This window comes from Esox lucius, chromosome 13 (assembly GCF_011004845.1).
Source record: "Esox lucius isolate fEsoLuc1 chromosome 13, fEsoLuc1.pri, whole genome shotgun sequence".
NCBI classification, from domain to species: domain Eukaryota; kingdom Metazoa; phylum Chordata; class Actinopteri; order Esociformes; family Esocidae; genus Esox; species Esox lucius.
This window is the reverse complement of record NC_047581.1, coordinates 5,657,134-5,681,169: the sequence shown is the minus strand read 5'-3', so window position 1 is coordinate 5,681,169 and position 24,036 is coordinate 5,657,134. Positions and strand designations below refer to the sequence as shown.

General features: G+C 41.1%; 2 protein-coding genes across 4 annotated transcripts; one reads left to right on the top strand and one right to left on the bottom strand.

The window, feature by feature from the left end:
• The first annotated feature begins 204 nt into the window (after positions 1 to 204).
• Positions 205 to 13,059, top strand: ankrd34bb (ankyrin repeat domain 34Bb). Its single transcript, XM_010896050.3, has 6 exons — positions 205 to 266; positions 6,969 to 7,243; positions 9,194 to 9,431; positions 10,750 to 11,171; positions 11,396 to 11,567; positions 11,654 to 13,059. Exons 2-6 carry the CDS (start codon positions 7,041 to 7,043, stop codon positions 12,416 to 12,418), a joined length of 1,800 nt encoding a protein of 599 aa, XP_010894352.2. The 5' UTR covers positions 205 to 266; positions 6,969 to 7,040; the 3' UTR covers positions 12,419 to 13,059.
• A 94-nt stretch (positions 13,060 to 13,153) lies between these two features.
• fam151b (family with sequence similarity 151 member B) lies at positions 13,154 to 23,931 on the bottom strand. 3 transcript variants are annotated; one of them, XM_010896044.4, is made up of 6 exons: positions 23,729 to 23,931; positions 22,837 to 22,962; positions 21,464 to 21,623; positions 19,750 to 19,970; positions 16,641 to 16,776; positions 13,154 to 13,856 (listed from the first exon to the last, which is right to left on the bottom strand). In XM_010896044.4, the coding sequence occupies exons 1-6, from the start codon at positions 23,856 to 23,858 to the stop codon at positions 13,709 to 13,711; spliced, it is 921 nt and encodes a 306-aa protein (XP_010894346.2). In that variant the 5' UTR covers positions 23,859 to 23,931; the 3' UTR covers positions 13,154 to 13,708. The 3 variants fall into 3 exon arrangements, with proteins under 3 accessions (XP_010894346.2, XP_010894347.2, XP_019907777.2); XM_010896045.4 differs by having other exon boundaries at positions 23,739 to 23,931; XM_020052218.3 differs by lacking the exon at positions 23,729 to 23,931 and adding an exon at positions 23,402 to 23,716.
• Positions 23,932 to 24,036: the final 105 nt, after the last annotated feature.

The window sequence follows — 24,036 nt, the reverse complement described above, 5'->3', positions numbered from 1 at the left end:
AAGTGGCAGGGGTGTTTGCTTTCTCTCTAGCTAGCCATTACAATGCTCACAACTGCCTTTCTCGTCTCCCTCTTGTCTATTCCTCCTAATTAATTTTTCTTACTCAGAGGGTCTCTTCATTTTAGGTCCCAACAATCCTTTTCTTCTCTTCTTTGCCCTGTTTTGGTTCTCGTGTATTTTCTGTTTGGATTATCGATGACTTGGATGTGAAAGGGGGAGGGAAGAATCACAGGTGATTTGAGGATTCCACGACCACACAACACAAGGTAAGTCATTTCATAGCAACTTACAAAGTAAATGCCATGACCCTGTAAATAGATTTGTGTGTAGCAAACAATAAATTAAGATGAAATAGATTTAGTTATTCAAAAGTAAAAAGATAGATCTGAGAAAATAATTGAAATAGCTTTTTCTTTTTTAAGAAAACTTATCATAGAATAATGGTGGAATTTTGTTTTAACATAAATACAATGTTTCCTGACAAGACAAAATCATAGCTCTACAGTGTCACTGTACTGTTTGTTATTAAAATCTGTATGTCTTATTTTCACAAACAGTTCACAACGCAGAATTGTGTCAAGCAGTTCCTGTGAAATCTTTCCAAGATATGTGGAACTCTAAGTAGATTACTGATGCACAAATCAACGCTTCATCTATCTATGATTGCCTTCCAGTAGAGTCACTATTATGCATATATTGTTCACAATACTGTAACACCTTTCTATATAAATACAGTAGGCAAACACATACACAGAAATCCGCACTTCAAATTTGTTTTGAAATAGGAGCCATTCAGTGATGGATATGAAAAAACAGGTTATGGTCTAGTAGAAGTGTGTTTATCGAGGCACATTTAAAGAACAAATCTATTAACCCAAATTCAATCTATAAAAATGTTAAATAAATCTACACAGTAACTCATTTGAATGAACTGCTACTGAAACGTATTAAAACACTAATATAACCACATTAACATTGTCTGAGTATTGCACCATGAATGTGCCTTTTATTTTGTTCATTTGATTCACACTGAATGCTTCTGTAGTGCCACGGCTGAAGTATCAATATTTGTATTATTCATATGCATCTAGTACGAGATGCCTGGTCGTTGGGCTGAATGTGCCCCTCTTACTGTATTGATGCAAAAACATGCTTGTGTCTAGCAACACAGGTGTGGGGGGTTAATTTCATCCCACTAAATACGCAATAAAGCAAGCTTGTTTTCACAAAAGGAAAACCTGTTTAAAAATCGGATCTACTACATGCTAAGTTGTGTCCATCGTATAATTCCCCTCCGTTTTCAGAGCGTTTGCATGCACTTGAATATGTGTGTGTGTGTGCTGAGTAAGTTGAGGACTGGCTACCCTACACTCTCACATTTTATATTCAATATCACCTGAATAAAAAAATCATACTTGTTATGATAAGTGAAGGATTTGACCTGGTATCTCTATCTCTCACACTCAAACACACACACACAAACAGACTGGCATACTCATTCATTTGTAACACTATCACATAGGCATAGGCACATTTACACACACACACACACACACACACACACACAAGACTTGATGATTTCATTAAAAGGTATATTAAAAATACATACATGGAAAAGATTAACTTGAAGTCTTCCCCGTCTGATATGATTTGGTTTGGATACAGTATGAAGTTGTATTTTCTGTAATCAATATAACTAATCCCTAAATAAATATTCAGCTGTATTTGTAATAAATTTAACCACTTCACTCCACCCTTGGTAAATGTTGTGTTCAAATGCTCTGAGGCTCGAAATTAAACATTTTCATAATATTTAATTAATAACACCAATAACACAACTTGTCACTGGTGGCCAAAATGGCACCATATCACCTTCATAGTGCATGCAACTTTTAAACATAGCACTGTGGATCTTTTTCAGAAGTTATACACTTTAAAGGGAATTGGGCTCTATCTGGGACTCAAACGGTTTCTCATCATCAGCCATTCTCTCTGTACTCAGGCAGTTTGAAGGCCATGGTCAGGTTTTTCAAAGCAAAGCGCTAACAGGGGTTTAAATGCCACCCTACACAAAAGGCCCTCGTCACAAGCCCTACTGCCTCTGAGGTAACCACCAAAATTCCAGCCATGCTCTATACATGCTATTATTGACCCAAACTCTGGGCAATATTTGAGCCAGGCGCTGACTGTGGAGAACAAGCCTCCTACTGTCTGCAAACACAATCAGCTTACAATCTTGACCTGTATACACATACGTTTTCCAGTGGATGTAGAACACGCGGCACCACTATTATGCTACCAGCGATATGTTGTACACCTTGATGATTATACAAGCTGTGTGGATACTGCACACCCAACGGTTGTGCTGAGAAACTCAGTGTATTTTGTATATTCAAATGGTTGTCTACCACTAGCAGCAACAAAACAATTTGTAAATGTACTTAGGGAATAATGGTGATTGTATCAGGACTTACTGTGCACTCTTAAGATCAAACTCCAACATTCCCGAGGGTCTCAAAACAACAAATGACAGATCTCCTCAGACACATCAGGCTCTTAGAATAATTTACAATAAATTAAAGCCACTTTAAGTAAAACATTTCTCCAAATAGTGTGGTTTTAAGATAACATCCACCCATTTGTTCTTCTGACACATTTCTAGTTTGATGCATTGTCAAATGTCAAAGAGCTCATCAATCCATTGGATCTTTAGTGACCACAGAGAGGCAGGACTCGTGTTAACGTTCCATCCGAAAGATGGTTTTCCACCAGGGTCACACTTAATTCTGGATAGTTCAAAATTATGGCCTAGGGTGATCAAATGTTGTAGAACTGCACGTTCTACAGTGATGTGTTTCAGTCCGAACTACTGCTCTTTTAGCAAAACATTCCTTATCTTTCACCACATTCCAATCCAATAAAGAAAATGCCAAAAAAATATTTTAAAAAAAGAAAACATTTATGAATGTTTTGTAAAAAATATTTTCCATATATTGACATATCTTTTACATTTTATTTGTACCTATTCAATGTATCAAACACCATAACCAAAATTCTTGTCAAGATTTCAATGGGATAAATAAGTGTCTATTTTATTTCCTGAACCATCTGTTTCCCAATCCTGATCCTCGGGACCAAAAGGGGTGCACGTCTTTGCCCTAGCACTCACACACCTGATCCAAATGAAAGACTTGATGATAGGCTGATTATGTAAATCAAGTGAAACAGGTGTGTGAGTGCTAGAGAAAAAACAAAAACGTGCACCCCTTTGGGTCCCCAGGACCAGGATTGGGAAACAGTGATCTATGCGTTGGTGCCTGTGAGTGCTATACAGTGATACCTGTTCCTGTAGCAGATTCGAGAAGCAGATACTTACCCCTCCATTTCAATACAAAAGGAAGCTGAATGCATTAGACACTGCATGGTTAGTTGAATGCTGCATATCTTTTGGAAGGCCTCAAGTTATCTACCCTCCTACGCATATTTTACCTGTTGAATTGACTAAACACTGCAATGATGAACATACACACGCACTCAAACCAACTATTTGGCTCTCTCAAAGTCAGTTGGATAGTAGCAACAGAAATACAAGGCTAATCAGACAATGGGCTTTAGTGCAAAACACACACACACAGAAAAACAAGGAATGGTACAAAACAACAAAAGGAAGTAGCCTCACTTCATTACAGAGTGGGTGTTTTATTACATAATTTCTGTTTGTAGAAGCAACAATTCAAATCTAAGCACACCTTGAAATTAAAAACATCTCTTGTCTTCCTAAATGTTACAGAAATGGTACATTACTTTTGACAAGAGCCCTGTTAGGAATAGGGTGTGATATAGCCCCTTTTCTCGCTCTCTAGTACATACAGAGTTGGTGGTTCTTTCTCTGAGAATATACTAAAAACCTCATAGGTATTAGATGTATGCATGTACATACACTGAACAAAATTATAAACACAACACTTTTGTTTTTGCCCCCATTTATCATGAGCTGAACTCAAAGATCTAAGACTTTCTCTATGTACACAAAAGGCCTATTTCTCTCAAATATTGCTCACAAATATGTCTAAATCTGTGTTAGTGAGCACTTCTCCTTTGCCGAGATAATCCATCCACCTCACAGACCAGCCACCCGGACAGCTGCTGCAACAATCGGTTTTCATAACCAAAGAATTTCTGCACAAACTGTCAGAAACCGTCTCAGGGAAGATCATCTGCATGCTCGTCGTCCTCATCGGGGCCTTGACCTGACTGCAGTTCGTCGTCGTAACCGACTTGAGTGGGCAAATGCCCACATTCGATGGCGTCTGGCACTTTGGAGAGGTGTTCTCTTCACGGATGAACCCCGGTTTTTAGACAGAGTGTATGGTGTCGTGTGGGTGAGCGGTTTGCTAATGTCAACGTTGTGGATCAAGTGGCCCATGGTGGCGGTGGGGTTATGGTATGGGCAGGCGTGTGTTATGGACAACAAACACAGGTGCATTTTATTGATGGCATTTTGAATGCACAGAGATACCGTGACGAGATCTTGAGGCCCAGTGTTGTGCCATTCATCCACGACCATCACCTCATGTTGCAGCATGATAATGTACGGTCCCATGTTGCAAGGATCTGTACACAATTCCTGGAAGCTGAAAACATCCCAGTTCTTGCATGGCCAGCATACTCACTGGACCAACATTCCATAGGTCACAATCAACAACCTGATCTCTAACTCTATGCGAATGAGATGTTGCACTGCATGAAGCAAATGGTGGTCACACCAGATACTGACTGGTTTTCGGACCCCCCCAATACAGTGAAACTGCACATTTTAGAGTGGCCTTTTATCATGGCCAGCCTAAGGCAACCCTGTGCAATAATCATGTTGTCTAATCAGCATCTTGATATGCCACACCTGTGAGGTGGATGGATTATCTCGGCAAAGGAGAAGTGCTCACTAACACAGATTTAGACAAATGTGTGAACAATATTTCAGAGAAATAGGCCTTTTGTGTACATAGAGAAAGTCTTAAATGTTTGAGTTCAGCTCATGATAAATGGGGGCAAAAACAAAAGTGTTGCGTTATAATTTTGTTCAGTGTATATTCATGTAATATTTCACTTAATATACCAAACATAATCCATCCACATAAATGTTTTAAACTTGTTGCGATGGCTAGTCTAGGGTTTCACAAATATACAGGTGCATCTCCCCAGAAAACAATATTGCGGAAAATATTTTTTTTGTCCGTAATTCAAATCAAAAGGTGACACCTTCATATACTGTAGATACATTACACATAAAGTAAAACAAAAAAAAATCTATCTTGATGATTACATCTTACAACTCATGGAAATCACAAATCCAGTATCTCAAAATATTAGAATAGAAAATGTATAATACAGAAACGTCAACCTGAAAAGAGCCCTAATCAACTAATTAACTCAAAACAACTGCAAAGTTTTCCTACGTATGTTAATTTATGCACACAATACTTGGTTGGGGCAAATTACTGCATCAATGCGGTGTGGCATGGAGGCAATCAGCCTGTGACACTGCTGAGGTGTTATGGAAGCCCAGGTTGCTTTGATAGTGGCCTTCAGCTCGTCTGTGTTGTTGGTTCTGGTGTATTTCATTTTCCCCTTGACAATACAGGTCAGGTGAGTTGGCTGGCCAATCAAGCACAATAATACAACGGGCAGCCAATCAGTTACCAGTCATTTTGGAACTGTAGGCAGGTGCCAAGTCCTGCTGGAAAAGGAAATCAGCATCGCCATAAAGCTTGTCAGCAGATGGAAGCATGAAGTGCTCTAAAATCTCCTGGTAGATGGCTGCATTGACTCTGGACTTGATAAAACACATGGCACCCCAAATCATCTCTGACATTGGAAACTTAACACTGGACTTCAAGCAACTTGGATTCTATGACTCTCCACTCTTCCTCCAGACCCAGGAATCTTGATTTCCAAATTAAATGCAAAATGTACTTTCATGTGAAGAGAGGACTTTGACGTTTGACGCTTCTGACGTTGTGTCTGGTTCAGGAGTGGCTGGACACTAGGAATGCAACATTTGTAGCCCATTTACTGGACACATCTGTGTGGTGGCTCTTGATGCACTGTCTCTGGCCTCAGTCCACTTCTTGTGAAGCTCCCCAAAGTTCTTGAATCGGCTTTGCTTGACAATCCTCTCAAGGCTGTGGTCATCCCTGTTGCTTGTCCACATTTTCCTACCACACTTTTCCCTTCCAGTTAACTTTCCATGAATATGCTTTGATACAGCACTCTGAGAACAGCCAGCCCTTTCAGTCAATGTGTGTCTTCTGGACAACTGTCAAGTCAGCCTTTTCCCCATGATTGTGGTTGTGTGTAATGAACCAGACTGAGAGACTGAAGGCTTAGGGAGTTCATTACCTGATTAGAGCGCTTCTCAGGTCAACATTTCTGTTTTGTACATTTTTTATTCTAATATTTTGAGATTCTGGATTCATTATCATCAAGATTGGAACAAAAAAGGCTTGAAATGTTTCACTTTATGTTTAATTAATCTAGAAAATATGAAGATGTCACTTTTTCATTTGAATTACGGGGAAAAAATAAACGTTTCCAAGTTTTCTTTTTTTTTTATACAGCTGTACTGTATTAAGCCTAGTCTAGGACTAGAAAAATCAAGGTTAATGGAGAATTCGACAGAGTTTGAATTGCTTTAATCTGTGTAAGCGAAACAAGCCCGAGATGAGCCATGGCAATACACATTCAGCAGAGGAAACAAAAACTGAAGTGGTCACTATTCAGGTCTGCTTAAGGGTGTGGTCCTAAGAAAACTGCTGGGTCTGGTCTGCTTAGTTCATTGACATGATGTGTACTAGAAAAATAGCAGGGAGTCTCTCTCGGTTCTTCTACCTTCCTTAGAGTGACCTTTCACCTTTTCATCCCTGCTGTAGTTAAGTAGACACTTGATCAGTGCATCTGTGTTTCTACAGGTCTCTACTGATGAATCGCATCCTGAAGTACCGGCCCCGGTTTTAGACATCCACCTGACCTTTGAACCAGTCATGGAGGACACCACAGAGGTGCGTACGGACGGGAACTCCCTGCTTAAGGCTGTGTTCCTGAGTCGACTGCGTCTGACGCGCCTGCTGCTTGAGGGAGGGGCTTACATCAACGAGAGCAATGAGCGTGGTGAGACACCCCTGATGGTGGCGTGCCGGACACGTCACACGGACGCACAGAGTGTGCCCAAACACAAGATGGTTCGGTACGTGGGTCACTAGTCCTGGACACTTTATATAGTTTGGGTTAGTGTTAACCCTTAAGTTTTGTTAGGGTCAAATTGACCCGTTTTAAGACTTTGATAGGTCTGAAATACTGTTTAGGTTATTTTGATCTGCATGAAACTTGATGATATCCTCAAGATTGTGTTTATGAAAATGTAAAATGAAAGGCGACCAATTTAACATTTTCAAGGGCCTCTAAAAAAATGTTTTACATTCGTAAAGTTAGGGTCAAAATGACCTGGTGATGGCGAATCAATGAAAATGCTTTGTAATGTCTAACATCACACACACTAAAAGTTAAATCACCTATCACCTTTCACAAACACAAGCTATTATTATCTTTGTTACTATTGGAACTGAACTTTTCTTGCAGGAAAGGCTTTGTTGTGTAGCGTGTGGAAGGACCCAGGAAGTACTGTTCATAACCTTCCCATGATGATATCACTTATAGGGCTTGATATCACTTATAGGGCTTCCTGTCCATATGTTATTTTGCAGAATACAAGTTCAAAAATGAATCAGCAGCTAGCTTGTGAGATACTAAGACAGGGATAGAAATACTCCATGCAACCTTGTCACCAGCCGTGCTCCATCTGATTCCCTAACTTTTGAATTGTGTGTAACGTGTTTTGACCCGAAACATTGATGTTCTCACTATGATCATAATATCTGGACGTATTATTAAGCAGGACATTGTCTAGAACATTAAAAAGTATTAGATCATTTAGGGTACCCAGACGTCCCAGATTCCCCAGGATTGTCCTGGTTTCAGGCTGGATGTCCTGGGTCCCAACAAATATCTGTAAAACACTAAAATGTCCCGGATTCCGACATTCACTACCAAATTGTCCTGGTTTTCACCACAATTAAAATAATAATAATACTGCATAGAACTGCGGTGAAAAGCAACAATTCTCATCAAAGCGCCCCCCGTTCCACCAACCACAAGCACTCATGATGACCAACGTGTCTATAAGCGCATACATACACGTGCATACATACACGTGCATACATACACGTGCATACATACACGTGCATACATACACGTGCATACATACACGTGCATACATACACGTGCATACATACACGTGCATACATACACGTGCATACATACACGTGCATACATACACGTGCATACATACACGTGCATACATACACGTGCATACATACACGTGCATACATACACGTGCATACATACACGTGCATACATACACGTGCATTAACATGTGGTTACACAAGGGTCCCGGTTTGGGGGTTTGAAAATGGTCACCCTGGGTTCATTTTATCCATCATAGCAGTATCAATAGAGATACATTTCTGTATTTGGGATTGAAAAAAAGAGTGTTCAACATATGTAAAATGTGGTATAAATGGACTATATAATGAAATAAAACCAGTAAATGTTATAATTTATAAGTGAGTAGTTGGCTATGGATGTCAAACATTTGGTTGGGGCGAAAATATCAATAGTGAGTACTGGGTTGTGATTTAACACCCCAGGTCAATTTGACCTGCTAACATAATGTGTGGAACCAAAATGTTAACATAACACAAGGGTTGAGTAGTAGGAAGTAACCCAACTGGCGATTGTAACGCAAATGGGCCAGTGTTTGTGGCAACTTTCACATAATTACACACCTGAAAACCTTTCTGATTTGACTAGAAACATTTTACATTCTCCTGGCCTCCTCTTTCCTAAAGCAGATTGGAGGACAGTGTCAGAAGTGAGGGACCTCTTGCTTTCTCATTCAATGGGTTTTAAAAAGAAAAGGAGACAGGTCCCTTTCTCCATTGCTATTTTTCATCTATGATTGAACCTTATGCTGTGTAAACATCTTTACAAATAATGTTGACACACCCCCACAACATGCCGAAACACCCTCCTCTTCAAATCTTACAAATCCACAAGGTGTGTGTTCCACCCCAAACAGGTACCTGCTAGAGAATGGCGCCGACCCAAACATCCAGGATAAGACAGGTAAGACAGCCCTGATGCATGCTTGTCTGGAGCAGGCCGGGGCAGATGTTCTTTCTCTCCTGCTGGAGAGCGGAGCAGACCCCAGTCTGGACGACCACTCCGGCTCCTCAGCTCTGGTCTACGCTGTCAATGCGGGGGACAAGGAGGCCCTGAAGGTCCTGCTGGATGCCTGCAAGGCCAAGGGCAAGGAGGTGAGGATGCCAACTTTATGCATGGTCTACCATAAACCACTTCAGAAAAAAGCATACATTTTATTATGTTAAACTCCCTAGTATTTGGACAGTGACACTTTTGGTTTTGTTGGCTCTGTATTCCAGTAATTTGGGTTTGAAATTATACACTTGCTATTGGGTTGAAGTACAGACTGTCAGGTTTAATTTGGGGGTATTTTCATCCATAATGGATGAACCATTTAAAGATTGCAGCACATTTTGTTCATATTCCCCCCAATTTTAGGGTGCCAAATGTATTTTTATTACAGTTGACTTCACATCGGTTTCTTATTAGGCAGGTTGGCCAAGCACAGATAAATCCAAATACAATCGATCACACACACATCAAACAATAGTACATTAAGAAAGCACTGTTGAGCTCAGCATTTGAAAATTAGACCTCTACAGTGGATGAGAAAAGAATGCAATATCAACCTACCTACAGAGGCTGGACTGCAACACAAGTTAGCTTCAAAAACAGTTAGCTCCAAAAGCGTAAACAAAGGTTATTGTGGTTGGATAAGAAAATACTGACACCCATATACCTCGTATATGTTACAGTAAAGTGTGGAGAAAAAAGCAACATGGCATACCAACTCGGTGGAGTGGGCTTCATTTAAAAATGTGTTTTACATGTATGGCCGTTATTGGAACTGGCTCAGTAATATTCATCAACGATGTAACTGCTGACCGGAGCAGCAGGATGGATTCTGAAATAGACAGAAACATCCCTTCCTCGATACAGCGAAATGCCTTTAAACTCAAGGGAAGGAACTTCATCATGGAGCAGGACAATGACCGAAAACACACTGCCACTGCTACCAAGATGTTTTTCAGGGACAAAAAAGTGGAATGTTCTTGACTGTCAGTCACACCATCTGAATCCAATTGAGCATGTTTTTCCCGCCCGAAATAAGCAGGAACTGAGCTTGGATGCAGTGCAGGCTTGGCAGAGTATCATCAGGGAATGTACTCAGCCTCTTCTGTTTACAGATCACAGAGCTTGACATTTTGCATGCAAAGAATATGCAACCAAGTACTAAATATGTCTACATTATTGTACATAATGTTAATTTGTCCAAATAATTTTGGCAACCTAAAACGGGGGGACTACATACAAAATGTGCTATAATTTCAAAATATCATCATCTGATATCGAGGACAATAGTATCAGAATAAACATGTATCTAGGCACCCTGTAACCGTTCCAAAGTGCTGAAAGTCATAGCTAAAAAAACAAATGTGTCATTGCCGAAACGTTTGGAGTTCATGGTATATTATATGATTTACATTATAGGTTATCATCATCACCATGGACAAGCTTCCATCGGGACGCCAGCTGACCAAGCAGTACCTGAACGTGCCGCCGCCGCCCGACCTGGAGGAGCGCCTGCACTACACGCCTGGCTCGGCCGCCTGCTGCATGTCCCCCTCAGAGATACAGCTCCGCACCCCTCCTCAGGGGTCCTCCGCAGCCTCTCCGCAGCCTGGGAGCCCCCTCTTTGGCCTCAGGGAGCACCAGCACCACGTTGGTGGAAGCGGAACCACCATCCCCAGTTCTGTAGGTGCTGGTACTTCTCAGCCGGGCTCGCCTACTAGGGAGCCGAGCCCACTTAGAGGTCCAGGGGTGGCGAAGTTACTCCATCTCCAGCGCCTTCACTCTGAGCCTTGGTTGAATATCCCTCCTTCTCTAGGTGTTCAACAAAGCAAGGGCTCTAGGTAGGTAATTAAAGCCCAGAGGTCTGAGAAGCATGCAGGCAATCCCTTGTCAGTGAGTGTCAACCAAAGAGTGTTTGGTGTTAAGTGTCCTAGAAGCTCCCCTGACAGTGTGCCCTTAAGCATACAGTTACCTAACTACAGAACTGCTCAAAGGGCACTGAACTAGCAACCCACTGCTACAGCTAAATGTGTATGTCTGTTGGTTTGTTTTCTTTCTCCTCCAGCCAGACGGAGGAGCTGCGGGACATCACCCCAGAGGAAGAGCTCTATTTCCGGGTCAACGGCCTGGTTTTGTCTGAGTCCGGGAGAGCAGGGCCCGGGACACATGTGACCGCCGCCCGAAAACAGAGCATTGAATCCAAGGAAGCAACTGGGCTGCTGAGGGCTCTGGAGCAGGTCATAATAATAACAAGAATAAAAACGTTTAAAATGTGTTAAGTTGTCAAATCTACTACATTACATTCATCCATTTTCCATCTTAGGTGGCTGGGAGTGAGGGAGGCATTGGCAGCGGAAGGAGGGGCCTGAGTAGAAAGATGTCTTACGACAGTGCTGCAGCGTCTTCCCACCCAAACCTCTTGCACAGGGGAGATGGAGGCGGCTACGGAGCCTGCCCCAACTGTGGCGCCCATGAACCAGCCATCCCAGTGGATAAAACCGCCCAAAACTGCTGCCTCCCTAACCTGGCTGTGTCCAGCCTAAAGAACGTAGTTCGCCGCCGCAACATCGGCATGGACCACTACAGCTCCGACTCTCAGCTGCCCCAGTTTGGCCACAGGAGCCACCTAGAGTGCAATGACTCATCCAGAAGCACTGGGGGAGCTGTAGGAGGGAGTGAGAAGCGAAAGCTGGTCACCAGTCGGTCCTCCACCCTATCTGGCTCCCGGGAGTCTCTGGAGAGCGCCACCCAGAGGAGAGTCCCAGCAAACCTGGAAAGGAGAGGCTCGGGAGCCCTGCTCCTGGATCACATCTCTCACACCCGCCCAGGCTACCTGCCCCCTCTCAACCCACATGCACCTATACCAGACATCGGGTCCAACCTGATGTCAAACAGCCCCAACCTGAGTGGGAGCACCAAGGCTCTGAATCTGAATGGAGGTGTTACATCAGTGCCGGTGTCCAAACCTCTCGTCCCCTGCGCACCTTCCTTCCCCAGGGATCTGAATGCTAAGATGACACTTTTGAGGAGACACTCCATGCAGACCGAACAGATCAAACAGCTGGTCAACTTCGAGGAGCTCCAGTGAATGGAATGATGCCAGGTTCTATCTGAGCTGTGTAGAAAAAGCCCTGGGCTAGTCATTGTCATGACTTTGCAAAACAGCACTAACAGCCCTGGATCCAGGCTAGAATGCTATTATGTGTCAGGCTACCGTGTTCTGGGCTGTAATTGCTTTCTAGGTCAAGCACTGTTTGCCTGCCATGTGACCATAACATTGTTAACAAAAAACTAGTGCCTTCTTATCAGAAGCCTATTAATGCTCATGCCAGCTTTTTCAATGTGCTTAATTACACTTCTTCCAGACTTACCATTCCATCCATCTTTGGAAGGACTAGAGGAATAACGACCATAACATCAGGACCGTTGATAAGAAATAAGCTGTTTCACTTTGATCAGTTGACCGATCTATCTGTTTGATGCCAGAGAGCCGAAATCTCACTTCTCACGTGACAACAGACAGATGCTTTAACCTTCCAGAGATGCATTCACATGGAATGAAACAAAATAAACTTCTGCAGAGCCCTTGAATCCAATGAACACTGATAGAAGATAGGATTTTCTCTTCAAAAGGGAGCTAGTCATACTCAGACAAAATCAATTACTCGCTAAAACAGAAATGGAGTTGGCAAGACTGCATGACCATGAAAATATGTATGTATAGGTTAGTGGGACGAACAAAACCCCCAGTTGAAAACCAACAAGCTTCTTAATCATTTTCTGTTTTAAAAGTTATTAGTACAAATGTTAGAGCATCCAATTATTGTATTTACAAAGTATTTATTTAACACAGTTGTGTTGCACACAATTTGACATGGTTGCTTTTCTGTTGTGCTTCTCTACTGCTAATACAATCAGTCAATCTCAAGGGTGACATATTATTACCTGAATTACTTTTTTCGCAAAATGTTCAAGGTTGACTATCTGTTCAAACTAAACACACAGCGCAACACTGTGATCCTGAATGTGGCCCCGATTTCACACTAACAACGGTAATATTGCAATAACTGTACGCTTCTGAATAGCTATTCACATTAGTTTTCAATAGTTTTGTGTAAATCTGGGTAAAGTCTGCTACCGGCCTCAACAAGTTAACTCCTTCGCAGACATTGCACTCTTGTCATTAAGCACTGAAAGCACCAGCCCATTCTTTTCTAAAACGTACTGAGGTAACAGAGGGTAACATCCAGTAACAGCCATTATGAATGTGAAGTTCATCTTTCACCAGCAGACTTGGAGTCTTCTGAGCTCTGGGCCTGTATTCAAAAGTGCTGATCTAAGTTTTTCCCTTTAGACCACAATAACTGTGATAATAAGATCAGAAGCCGGGAAGTCCTCTGAGCTGTGCCCTCTGTGCATCCAACAGGTCGTAGTAGATCCTAGTCTTATCAATGTCTTTCCTGTAGGGCAACAGGTCCTCTACAGCCAAGGCATCAGTCTGGCCGGTCCACACTGTCAGGCTATACCTGAGAGATGACAGAGGCACAGAGAGAGATGCACAAAGAGAGGGATGAAGACAGAAGAGAGCAAAACAGAGGGAGTGATCAGCAATCAGTATTGTCTGGGGTAGGTCAAACTAGGAGAAAGGAGATTTGACTCTATTGGGTTCAATTTAGGTCATCAATCATTAGCTTGTGCACACACACATGTACTGAGTGAATAGTGTGGGGTAGACTGGAATGTGAAATCCTTGTATGTGCCTCAGTGACAGGGGTTTTAGGCACAATTAACCTCTGCTGATAGAACCCTACCTAGCCTTTTGGCGCAGCATTAAATAGAAAAAGGATTGGACAAGCAAGCAAGGCCTAATGGAAGATATTACCATATATTTATTGTCCAATTATTTTCTTATTTTTAGAATATTAAAGAATAAAGTTCAGTGCAAGAGCCAACTCTTTTGCAAAAAAAGGTCCCCTCAAAGACGCAGACGCTTTAAGGAGAGCAGTTGTTAACTTTTGTAAATTCTTAGAAGTAAATAAAACAAGAGAGTAATGATCAGGTATAGCTGTAATCATTCTTTTTTGGTCAGACCTCAGGATGTAATTGGTTGTAAAAGCTAGAATATTATAGCTTATTTACCAGTTCGGTGTCCACTGAGAGGAAACACATTTTAAAGAGGAATTCATATGGACATCTTAACTGTTTCATTTGGTTTAAGAAAGTCTGGTTTTACATTGAGGAAATACAGTGAGGGAAAAAAGTATTTTATCCCCTGCTGATTTTGTATGTTTGCCTACTGACAAAGAAACTATCAGTCTATAATTTTAATGGTAGGTTTAACTGAACTGTGAGAGACAGAATAACAACAACAAAATCCAGAAAAATGCATGTCATGTCAAAAATGTTATAAATTTAGTATAAGTATTTCATCCCCTCTCAATCAGAAAGATTTGTCTTTCGCAAATGGAAGAAACAAAAGCACTGTCAATCTCCCTCGGTCTGGGGCTCCATGCAAGATCTCACCTCGTGGAGTTGCAATGATCACGAGAACGGTGAGGAATCAGCCTAGAACTACAAGGGAGGATCTTGTCAATGATCTCAAGGCATCGGGGACCATAGTCACCAAGAAAACAATTGGTAACACACTATGCCATGAAGGACTGAAATCCTGCAGTGCACGCAAGGTCCCTGCTCAAGAAAGCACATGTACAGGCCCGTCTGAAGTTTGACAATGGCCCAACCAGTCTCCAGACCTTAAAAATCCTCTCCGCAGCCTCCAATCCCATAAAAATCTGTGGAGGGAGCGGAAGGTCTGAGTTGCCAAACGTCAGCCTCGAAAACGTAATGACTTGAAGAAGATCTGCAAAGAGGAGTGGGACAAAATCCCTCCTGAGATGTGTGCAAACCTGGTGGCCAACTACAAGAAACGTCTGACCTCTGTGATTGCCAACAAGGGTTTTGCCACCAAGTAATGTTTTGTAGAGGGGTCGAATACTTATTTCACTCATTAAAATGCAAAAAAATGGACATGCGTTTATCTGGATTTTGTTGTTGTTATTCTGTCACTCACTGTTAAATAAACCTACCATTAAAATTATAGACTGATCATTTCTTTGTCAGTGGGCAAACATACAAAATCAGCAGGGGGGTCAAATAATTTTTTTCCTCACTGTATGGTAAGAATGCATATTTCTGTGTCCAATTATCACTGACACTTCAATTTGTATTATATCTTCAGAGACTATAAGTGCAAAACTGTCTTGATTTCGAGATTATTTTAGTAATTGTATTCTTTTTATGAGATTAAAAAAGACTATGTTATTGTCACAGCATGGAATAAATACCAACCAAATCTGTTGAAATTTTTATTATAATTTTTTTACATTTGCTGCGCAGGACTGCTAATTTTCCAATCAAGTTCAGGCCCACTTATTATTGTCTCAGCAAAACATCGGCCCAATGCCAACCTTAGTTGCCGACCACAGGTGTAAAGTGTAGGGCTAGACTAGAGGGTATAGGGCAGGATAAGAGGGTACGGGAGGGGTCAGAGCCAAGTCTAACCCTATGTGCACATTTGTCTGCTTGTTAGAGCTACAGAGGCACACTAATTTCCAACGACAGCCAGCAAATCACGGTGACAGTGGGCGGAGCTACTCTCTGACACAAAATCTCCCAGCGACAGTTGAGATATGTTCAACTTTATGCTAATTTCCAGCTAATGGGAGTTCTGCGACTACCAATGGCAGGGCAGATGTTCTCTACATCTTGAAGTCCCTTCTCTTTTCTGCTCGCTAGCTAAAAACTCACTCGCTATCCAAAAAAAACTGATGAGAAACTTATAATTGTGTTGTCCGGTTTCCACATTATTTATGATGCATCTGGCTTCATACAGAGATGTAATTCTAAAAATGCATGCATGGAAGGTTTCAGAGATCGTTGGGATCAGGGGTGAGTGTTTTATGTTAAGCATGTATCAAAGTAAATTGCTTTTTGAACGTTGACAAATCATTGACTTGGCATCGTCGTAATGTGTTTTTAGTAGTGGAGACACGCAAATACTAAATATTTATTAATATTTGCAGAGACGGATGTTTCCCAGTACTGGTTGACTGTCCCTGGTATAAATTAGGACAATATGCCCTGCCCGAGCTGGACAGTGTGCATGCTAGGGAAAGCTCAACGACAGCTCGCCAGAGATTAGGCTATTTGCGAGTTGAGCAAGCGGACTGTGCACGTAGCATAAGCGGTGGTGGCTAGGAACTAGAGGTCCGTTTGGGATCCAGGGTTTGGTAAGAGGGAGGTAGTCATACCTGTCAGACTGCTGAAGAAGCCATTGTAGCTGGGGGAATGACTGGCTCATGAGAGCTGCCCTGACAGGGAATGTAACTGACTGTGTCAGGGGCCAACAAACTGCCTCCATCTCCCTCACCATCTCCCAGCTGTACCCTGTAAATCAGAGAGGAAGATGGACTGGCAGCCATACATACAGTGCATAAGTATTTCTATTTGATTCTAGGCTTTAGATTTGCTTTTTGGTTTCTGTTCCTGGTATTTAACACAAGGACCAAAGAAGTGTCAAAGCAAGTCAAGCTGTCCATCCTGATGCAGAGAAATCAGAATGAATAGATCAGACATTTGCTGAGCCAAAGTCCACTTTCTGGTACTTCAAGATGAAAGAAAGCACTGGTTAGCTCACAAATGGCAAATGACCAGGTAGACCAAGGAATGTCACCAAAATGAAGAGAAACAACCAATAACTGTCTGACAAATTCAGGAACACTCCTGGAAGTAAGCATTCATGTATCAGCCACTATCCTTTGCTGACTTCATCAGCCAAACTAAAGAGGCTGCACTACGATTAGTCTCAAAAGCAAGAAAAATTACTTAAAGAGACGCCAAACGTCTGGAAAGAGGTAATGTGGGCAGATGAGACAAATGGTAAGAATGATAAGATACCAGAATGATAAGAGGAACGTGTGGGGGGGGGGGGGGTGAACAGGCATACCAAGTTATCTGTGAAAAATTGTGGAGTGCGTGTTTTGTTTTGGGCGTGTATTGCTGACACTAGAACGGTCTTGTTTCATTAGTGATGTAACAGCTGACACTAGAACGGTCTTGTTTCATTAATGATGTAACAGCTGACACTAGAACGGTCTTGTTTCATTAATGATGTAACAGCTGACACTAGAACGGTCTTGTTTCATTAGTGATGTAACAGCTGACACTAGAACGGTCTTGTTTCATTAATGATGTAACAGCTGACACTAGAACGGTCTTGTTTCATTAATGATGTAACAGCTGACACTAGAACGGTCTTGTTTCATTAATGATGTAACAGCTGACACTAGAACGGTCTTGTTTCATTAGTGATGTAACAGCTGACACTAGAACGGTCTTGTTTCATTAATGATGTAACAGCTGACACTAGAACGGTCTTGTTTCATTAATGATGTAACAGCTGACACTAGAACGGTCTTGTTTCATTAGTGATGTAACAGCTGACACTAGAACGGTCTTGTTTCATTAATGATGTAACAGCTGACACTAGAACGGTCTTGTTTCATTAATGATGTAACAGCTGACACTAGAACGGTCTTGTTTCATTAATGATGTAACAGCTGACACTAGAACGGTCTTGTTTCATTAATGATGTAACAGCTGACACTAGAACGGTCTTGTTTCATTAGTGATGTAACAGCTGACACTAGAACGGTCTTGTTTCATTAATGATGTAACAGCTGACACTAGAACGGTCTTGTTTCATTAGTGATGTAACAGCTGACACTAGAACGGTCTTGTTTCATTAATGATGTAACAGCTGACACTAGAACGGTCTTGTTTCATTAATGATGTAACAGCTGACACTAGAACGGTCTTGTTTCATTAATGATGTAACAGCTGACACTAGAACGGTCTTGTTTCATTAATGATGTAACAGCTGACACTAGAACGGTCTTGTTTCATTAGTGATGTAACAGCTGACACTAGAACGGTCTTGTTTCATTAATGATGTAACAGCTGACACTAGAACGGTCTTGTTTCATTAATGATGTAACAGCTGACACTAGAACGGTCTTGTTTCATTAGTGATGTAACAGCTGACACTAGAACGGTCTTGTTTCATTAATGATGTAACAGCTGACACTAGAACGGTCTTGTTTCATTAGTGATGTAACAGCTGACACTAGAACGGTCTTGTTTCATTAATGATGTAACAGCTGACACTAGAACGGTCTTGTTTCATTAATGATGTAACAGCTGACACTAGAACGGTCTTGTTTCATTAATGATGTAACAGCTGACACTAGAACGGTCTTGTTTCATTAATGATGTAACAGCTGACACTAGAACGGTCTTGTTTCATTAGTGATGTAACAGCTGACACTAGAACGGTCTTGTTTCATTAATGATGTAACAGCTGACACTAGAACGGTCTTGTTTCATTAGTGATGTAACAGCTGACACTAGAACGGTCTTGTTTCATTAGTGATGTAACAGCTGACACTAGAACGGTCTTGTTTCATTAATGATGTAACAGCTGACACTAGAACGGTCTTGTTTCATTAATGATGTAACAGCTGACACTAGAACGGTCTTGTTTCATTAATGATGTAACAGCTGACACTAGAACGGTCTTGTTTCATTAATGATGTAACAGCTGACACTAGAACGGTCTTGTTTCATTAATGATGTAACAGCTGACACTAGAACGGTCTTGTTTCATTAATGATGTAACAGCTGACACTAGAACGGTCTTGTTTTATTAGTGATGTAACAGCTGACACTAGAACGGTCTTGTTTCATTAATGATGTAACAGCTGACACTAGAACGGTCTTGTTTTATTAATGATGTAACAGCTGACACTAGAACGGTCTTGTTTCATTAATGATGTAACAGCTGACACTAGAACGGTCTTGTTTCATTAGTGATGTAACAGCTGACACTAGAACAGTCTTGTTTCATTAGTGATGTAACAGCTGACACTAGAACGGTCTTGTTTCATTAGTGATGTAACAGCTGACACTAGAACGGTCTTGTTTCATTAGTGATGTAACAGCTGACACTAGAACGGTCTTGTTTCATTAGTGATGTAACAGCTGACGGCAGCAGTAGGATGAATTCAGAAGGGAACAGAAACAATGTCAGCTCATATCAACCACTTCTCACTATGTACTAAATATGACGACTTCATGTAAACTTGTCATATAACATTTGGAGCCAAACAACAAAACGTGTCACTGCCCAAATACTTATGGACTGCACCGTATAACTGGGAGAATTATCACTGGGCATCTTAAATAAATATTTGTTGGTTAATGTGAATAGGCACAAATGAGAAGACACTGAATGCATTTTTATTTGTTGTGAAAACAGTTGGTTTAAGGGTTGCACCTGCAAATGTGGTTGGGTCAACTCACCTGGGTTCTCAGTGCCTGCAACCCAGCCTGTTGTCCAGCCTAGGGAGAGCACGTCGCCATAGGAACCAGGGGTCACTGCTGCCTCCACAAAGTCTTTGGGGTCAAGGGGCGTGGCTTTGCCCCCAGGGCCTGGTAGGATGTCAGCGTTGATCCACACAGGGCCGCGCAGCTCGGACCGAACACTGTCTAATAACGCCATGGACGGAGCAACTGCCTGAAGACTGTTTAATATCAATGGATTACACAAACTGAAAGGAACCTTTAGGTGAATACAAACTTATTTCAAAAAGCTCTTTTTACATGCACATTTCAATCCTTTTAGTGAGTTTGGGACAGTTATTCAGACGCTGTCTGAATTTGCCTAGTTCAGAATTTGCATAGTTCAGAATTTGCATTTAGCTAGCTAGTCCAGGGGCCGTATTCACAAAACATCTTAAGGCTAAAAGTAGCTTCCAACTTGCTGACTTAGGAGAAACTCCTAAAAACAATGGGCATGTCAGACCTAATTTTAGGACTCCTAACTTTTTTGGTCTAAGTATTGAGTATTTCACAAAGCATTTTTGCATTAAAACCAGCTCCTAAATCTGTGAAAAGTGAGGAGTAGTCAAGAGGACTCCTAAGTCACTAAGACCAGGTCACAAACAATCCTAATAGGGCTGCTGCCGGCAGTCACTTCTCCAACAAACAAAAACAACCCAACAACACTGGAGATTAAAGGTTGTGACAACTCTACATTACTTGGCCAGAGGGAAAATGCAGATATTCAGCACAGACAAACTATGTATATCTCAGTCATCTGTCAGTAGAATATTACATCAAACAATAAATGCCCTCCCCAGACCCCATATCGTCTGACAAATCATTCCGCTTCCTGATTCTCCAACTACAAAGAAACAAAGCCGACTTCATTGCCATAGCTTGACCACCCGGTGTAGTTGGTGCTATAGATGAGACACACAAATTAAATCTATCTCGACTAGTCAGTATACAGAGAAGGATTTATTTCACTAATTAAAATGCTAATCAATTTTTTGACATTTATTTTCTGGATTTTTATTTTATTTTGTCTCTCACAGTTCAAATAAACCTACCATTAAAATTATAGACTAATCATTTCTTTGTCAGTAGGCAAACGTACAAAATCAGGAGGGGATAAAATACTTTTCCCCCTCACTGTATCATTCTTGGTTTCATGTTAATTCAGTGATACTTAGCCTATATTTTTAATTGTATATCTTTATTTCAATACGGCAACATGACATCCTTCTACAGTATTGCTATGATGAATTCAGTGACAGAGACCCCTCCCCTACCAGCCAATCACTGTGGGCATAGTAAGTAAGCTTGTTTGTGGAACACAACATCACCCATGGCAACGGGGTCAACGCCACCCTTTCTATTAGCTTAAAATTGCTCCCCATTCCTTAGTAAAAGTTGGTCTTAGCAGCTTTGTGAATAGGTTTTAAGAGGAATCTCTTAGCTAGGAACTTTTACTCCTGTTTGGGAGGCCTCTTAGTGGTAAGACACGTTTTGTGAATATGGGCCCAGGACTCTGTTTAGGGTAATAACTTTGTAAACAGGCCCTTTCAAACATTTTGATAAATACAATACATGCTAATATATAAAACTGAACAAAAAAAAATAAAAAAGTTTTATGAATTAACACATACTACTGTACATTTACCGAAAAACAATAAGTAGGGATATCACTCACCTTTTAAAGTCTAGCTTTATCCCTTTGTCTGACGCCTGGACCACCTTTAGCCAATCATGCAGTGAGATATCACTATCATTCTCAGGAGGATGAGCCATGATTGGCTCTTTAGGTTCGTGGCCCCTCAGAAGGATGTCCGCCTCAATCATATGGGCAGAACCTTTGAGTATGAATAAATAGACACAAAAAAGAGAACATTAAATGTAGTGACATTTTCAAACGCATCTTCACAAGCAGATGATTGCCCAAATCCATCTTTTGATGAGACTACAAATGTAACAAAAGCACTTAAATCACACACATAACCACCGATCTTAATTTCAACCAACAAAATGGCAGATAACATTTTAATATAGTGAAATTACAGGGTCATGAAAAAGTGTTTGCCCCATGTCTGATTCTGTACACTGTTACACACTTTTTACATTGAATTTGGTCAGATCTTGTAGTGCCGGAGTGCATATGTATTTAGACAGTGACACAGGTTTTGTTGTTTTGGCAGTATACTCCAGAAAATTGGATTTTAAACAAAACACTGTTTAAGAGGTTGATGTGCAGACTGTCAGCTTGAATTTGATGGTATTTACATACATAAACCGTGAACCATGACAGAATTAAAGCCCATTTTAAAATAGTCCCCTGATTTAAGCATGGTGGTAGCAGTGTCACAGTTTGGGGATGTTTTGCTGCATCAACATCTGTACAACTTGCAATCATTGAAGGAACCATGAACTCTATTTTGTATAAAAGAAATATAGGAGAAGATGCGGTCATTCGTCCATAAGCTGAAGCGCAGCTGGATCATGCAGCAAGACAATGATACAAAAAAGCAAATCTTCATCAGAATGGTTGAAGAACATGAAATGTAATTCCTTGGAATGGCCTAGTCAACTTTGAGACCTAAATCACATTGGGAAGTTACAAAAGTATCTAAAATAATTTTAGGCTTAAAAATCAAATATCGCAGAGTTTAAGCAGTTCCACATGAAGGAGTGAGACAAAATGCCTCCTCAGCACAGTGAGAAATTGGTAAATAACTACAGAAACTAAAGTTTTTCAGTTGGAGGCGGCGATACATTTTTCACATGGGGCATTGGGTGTTGCATTACTTTCTTTAATAAATATACAAAATAACAATCCACATTTTGTGTTGGTAACCATGGTTTCCTCAGGCACCCACATATGCAGAAGTGTGCGTTTGAGTCCAGCCCCTGCTTTTTCAGCAAACCACTCCTGTCTTTTCATTGTGGTATAAAATAAAACATACAAATACCTGTGAACAAAATATGATTGTCCACTCAAAAGTGCAAAACACCTGGGGACAGATACTCTTTCACTGCCCTGCACTTAAACATTCCATCCAGGGTGCTTACTTTGTAGTGCCTCAGTGATCTTGGTCTTGCTGTTGGCAGCATGGGCCCACTGAATATCTGCTGCATCATTAACTCTGATTTTCCCTTGCCTGAGGAAGTGCTCCAGCGTCTGGTCCTTCATTGCTTCTAGATATGGATATATTGGACAAAAAGTATGGACAAGAAACACTGTTGGACTATTAACACTAACATATTGTCTGTCAGACATACAAACAAGGGACAACCTAAAGGAAAAACCTGAATAAATTAAGGAATATAAGAAATGCAGATGCTTCCATACAGGTGTACTGCATTATACAATAAAAAATTGACATCCTATCATGCACTGTGGCATGCTTAAAAATGCTGAGGAGGTCCAGTTAACCTCCATTTTGAATCAAGATGGCAAGAAAAACACATGGAAGTGACTTGGAAATAGGGTTCATTATTGTGTCTCTTCCAATAGGACAATGCAACCTTCCACAGGGCATGAGGGCCCACTGAAGGATTTGATGAGTATGAAAATGTTGGGAATCTTGTGTTATGCCTTTGTAGTCACCAGTTCTCAACCCAACTGAACACCTACTGGAGATTTTGGACCGACGTGTAACACAGTGCTCTCCACTACCACCATCAGTTCACCAAATGAGGAACATCTTTTGGAAGAATGGTGTTCCATAACTCAGTCCGGTACAGTTCTAGAGACTCAATCTATGCCAAAGCGCATTGAAGCTGTTTTGGCGGCTCGTGGTGCCCCAAAACCGCTTCGTAACTATCATATTACCTCTGAATTTAGCAAGTATAATAAAATGAACAGATTAAATATTACTACATCAGTCACGCTGAACATCCTGGTTGGTAAGTGCAACCACCACCACAGGCAGTCACAATTGTTGTTATGCTAGCGAACTACCTGTGGATACCTCTGTCGTTTCGGGCTTCAAATTCAAGACGAAACACAACGAACCGCTTCCAATTAAAATAAGAACAATGACTCGTACACGAAGCAAACGTATTACACTAGGTCTCTTTAGAACACCCATGAATTATTAAATATTGCAAGCGTATGTGAGCTGGCTAAAACATTCGTAACCATGAATTATATGAGCTTCCGTATTTGCTTGAATTGGATTATGGGATTTATAGTTCTTACATTTGAAAGCGCACAAGAAATGCATACGGAAGTGTATAAATATGGACAAATGCATTGTGTAATTGCTA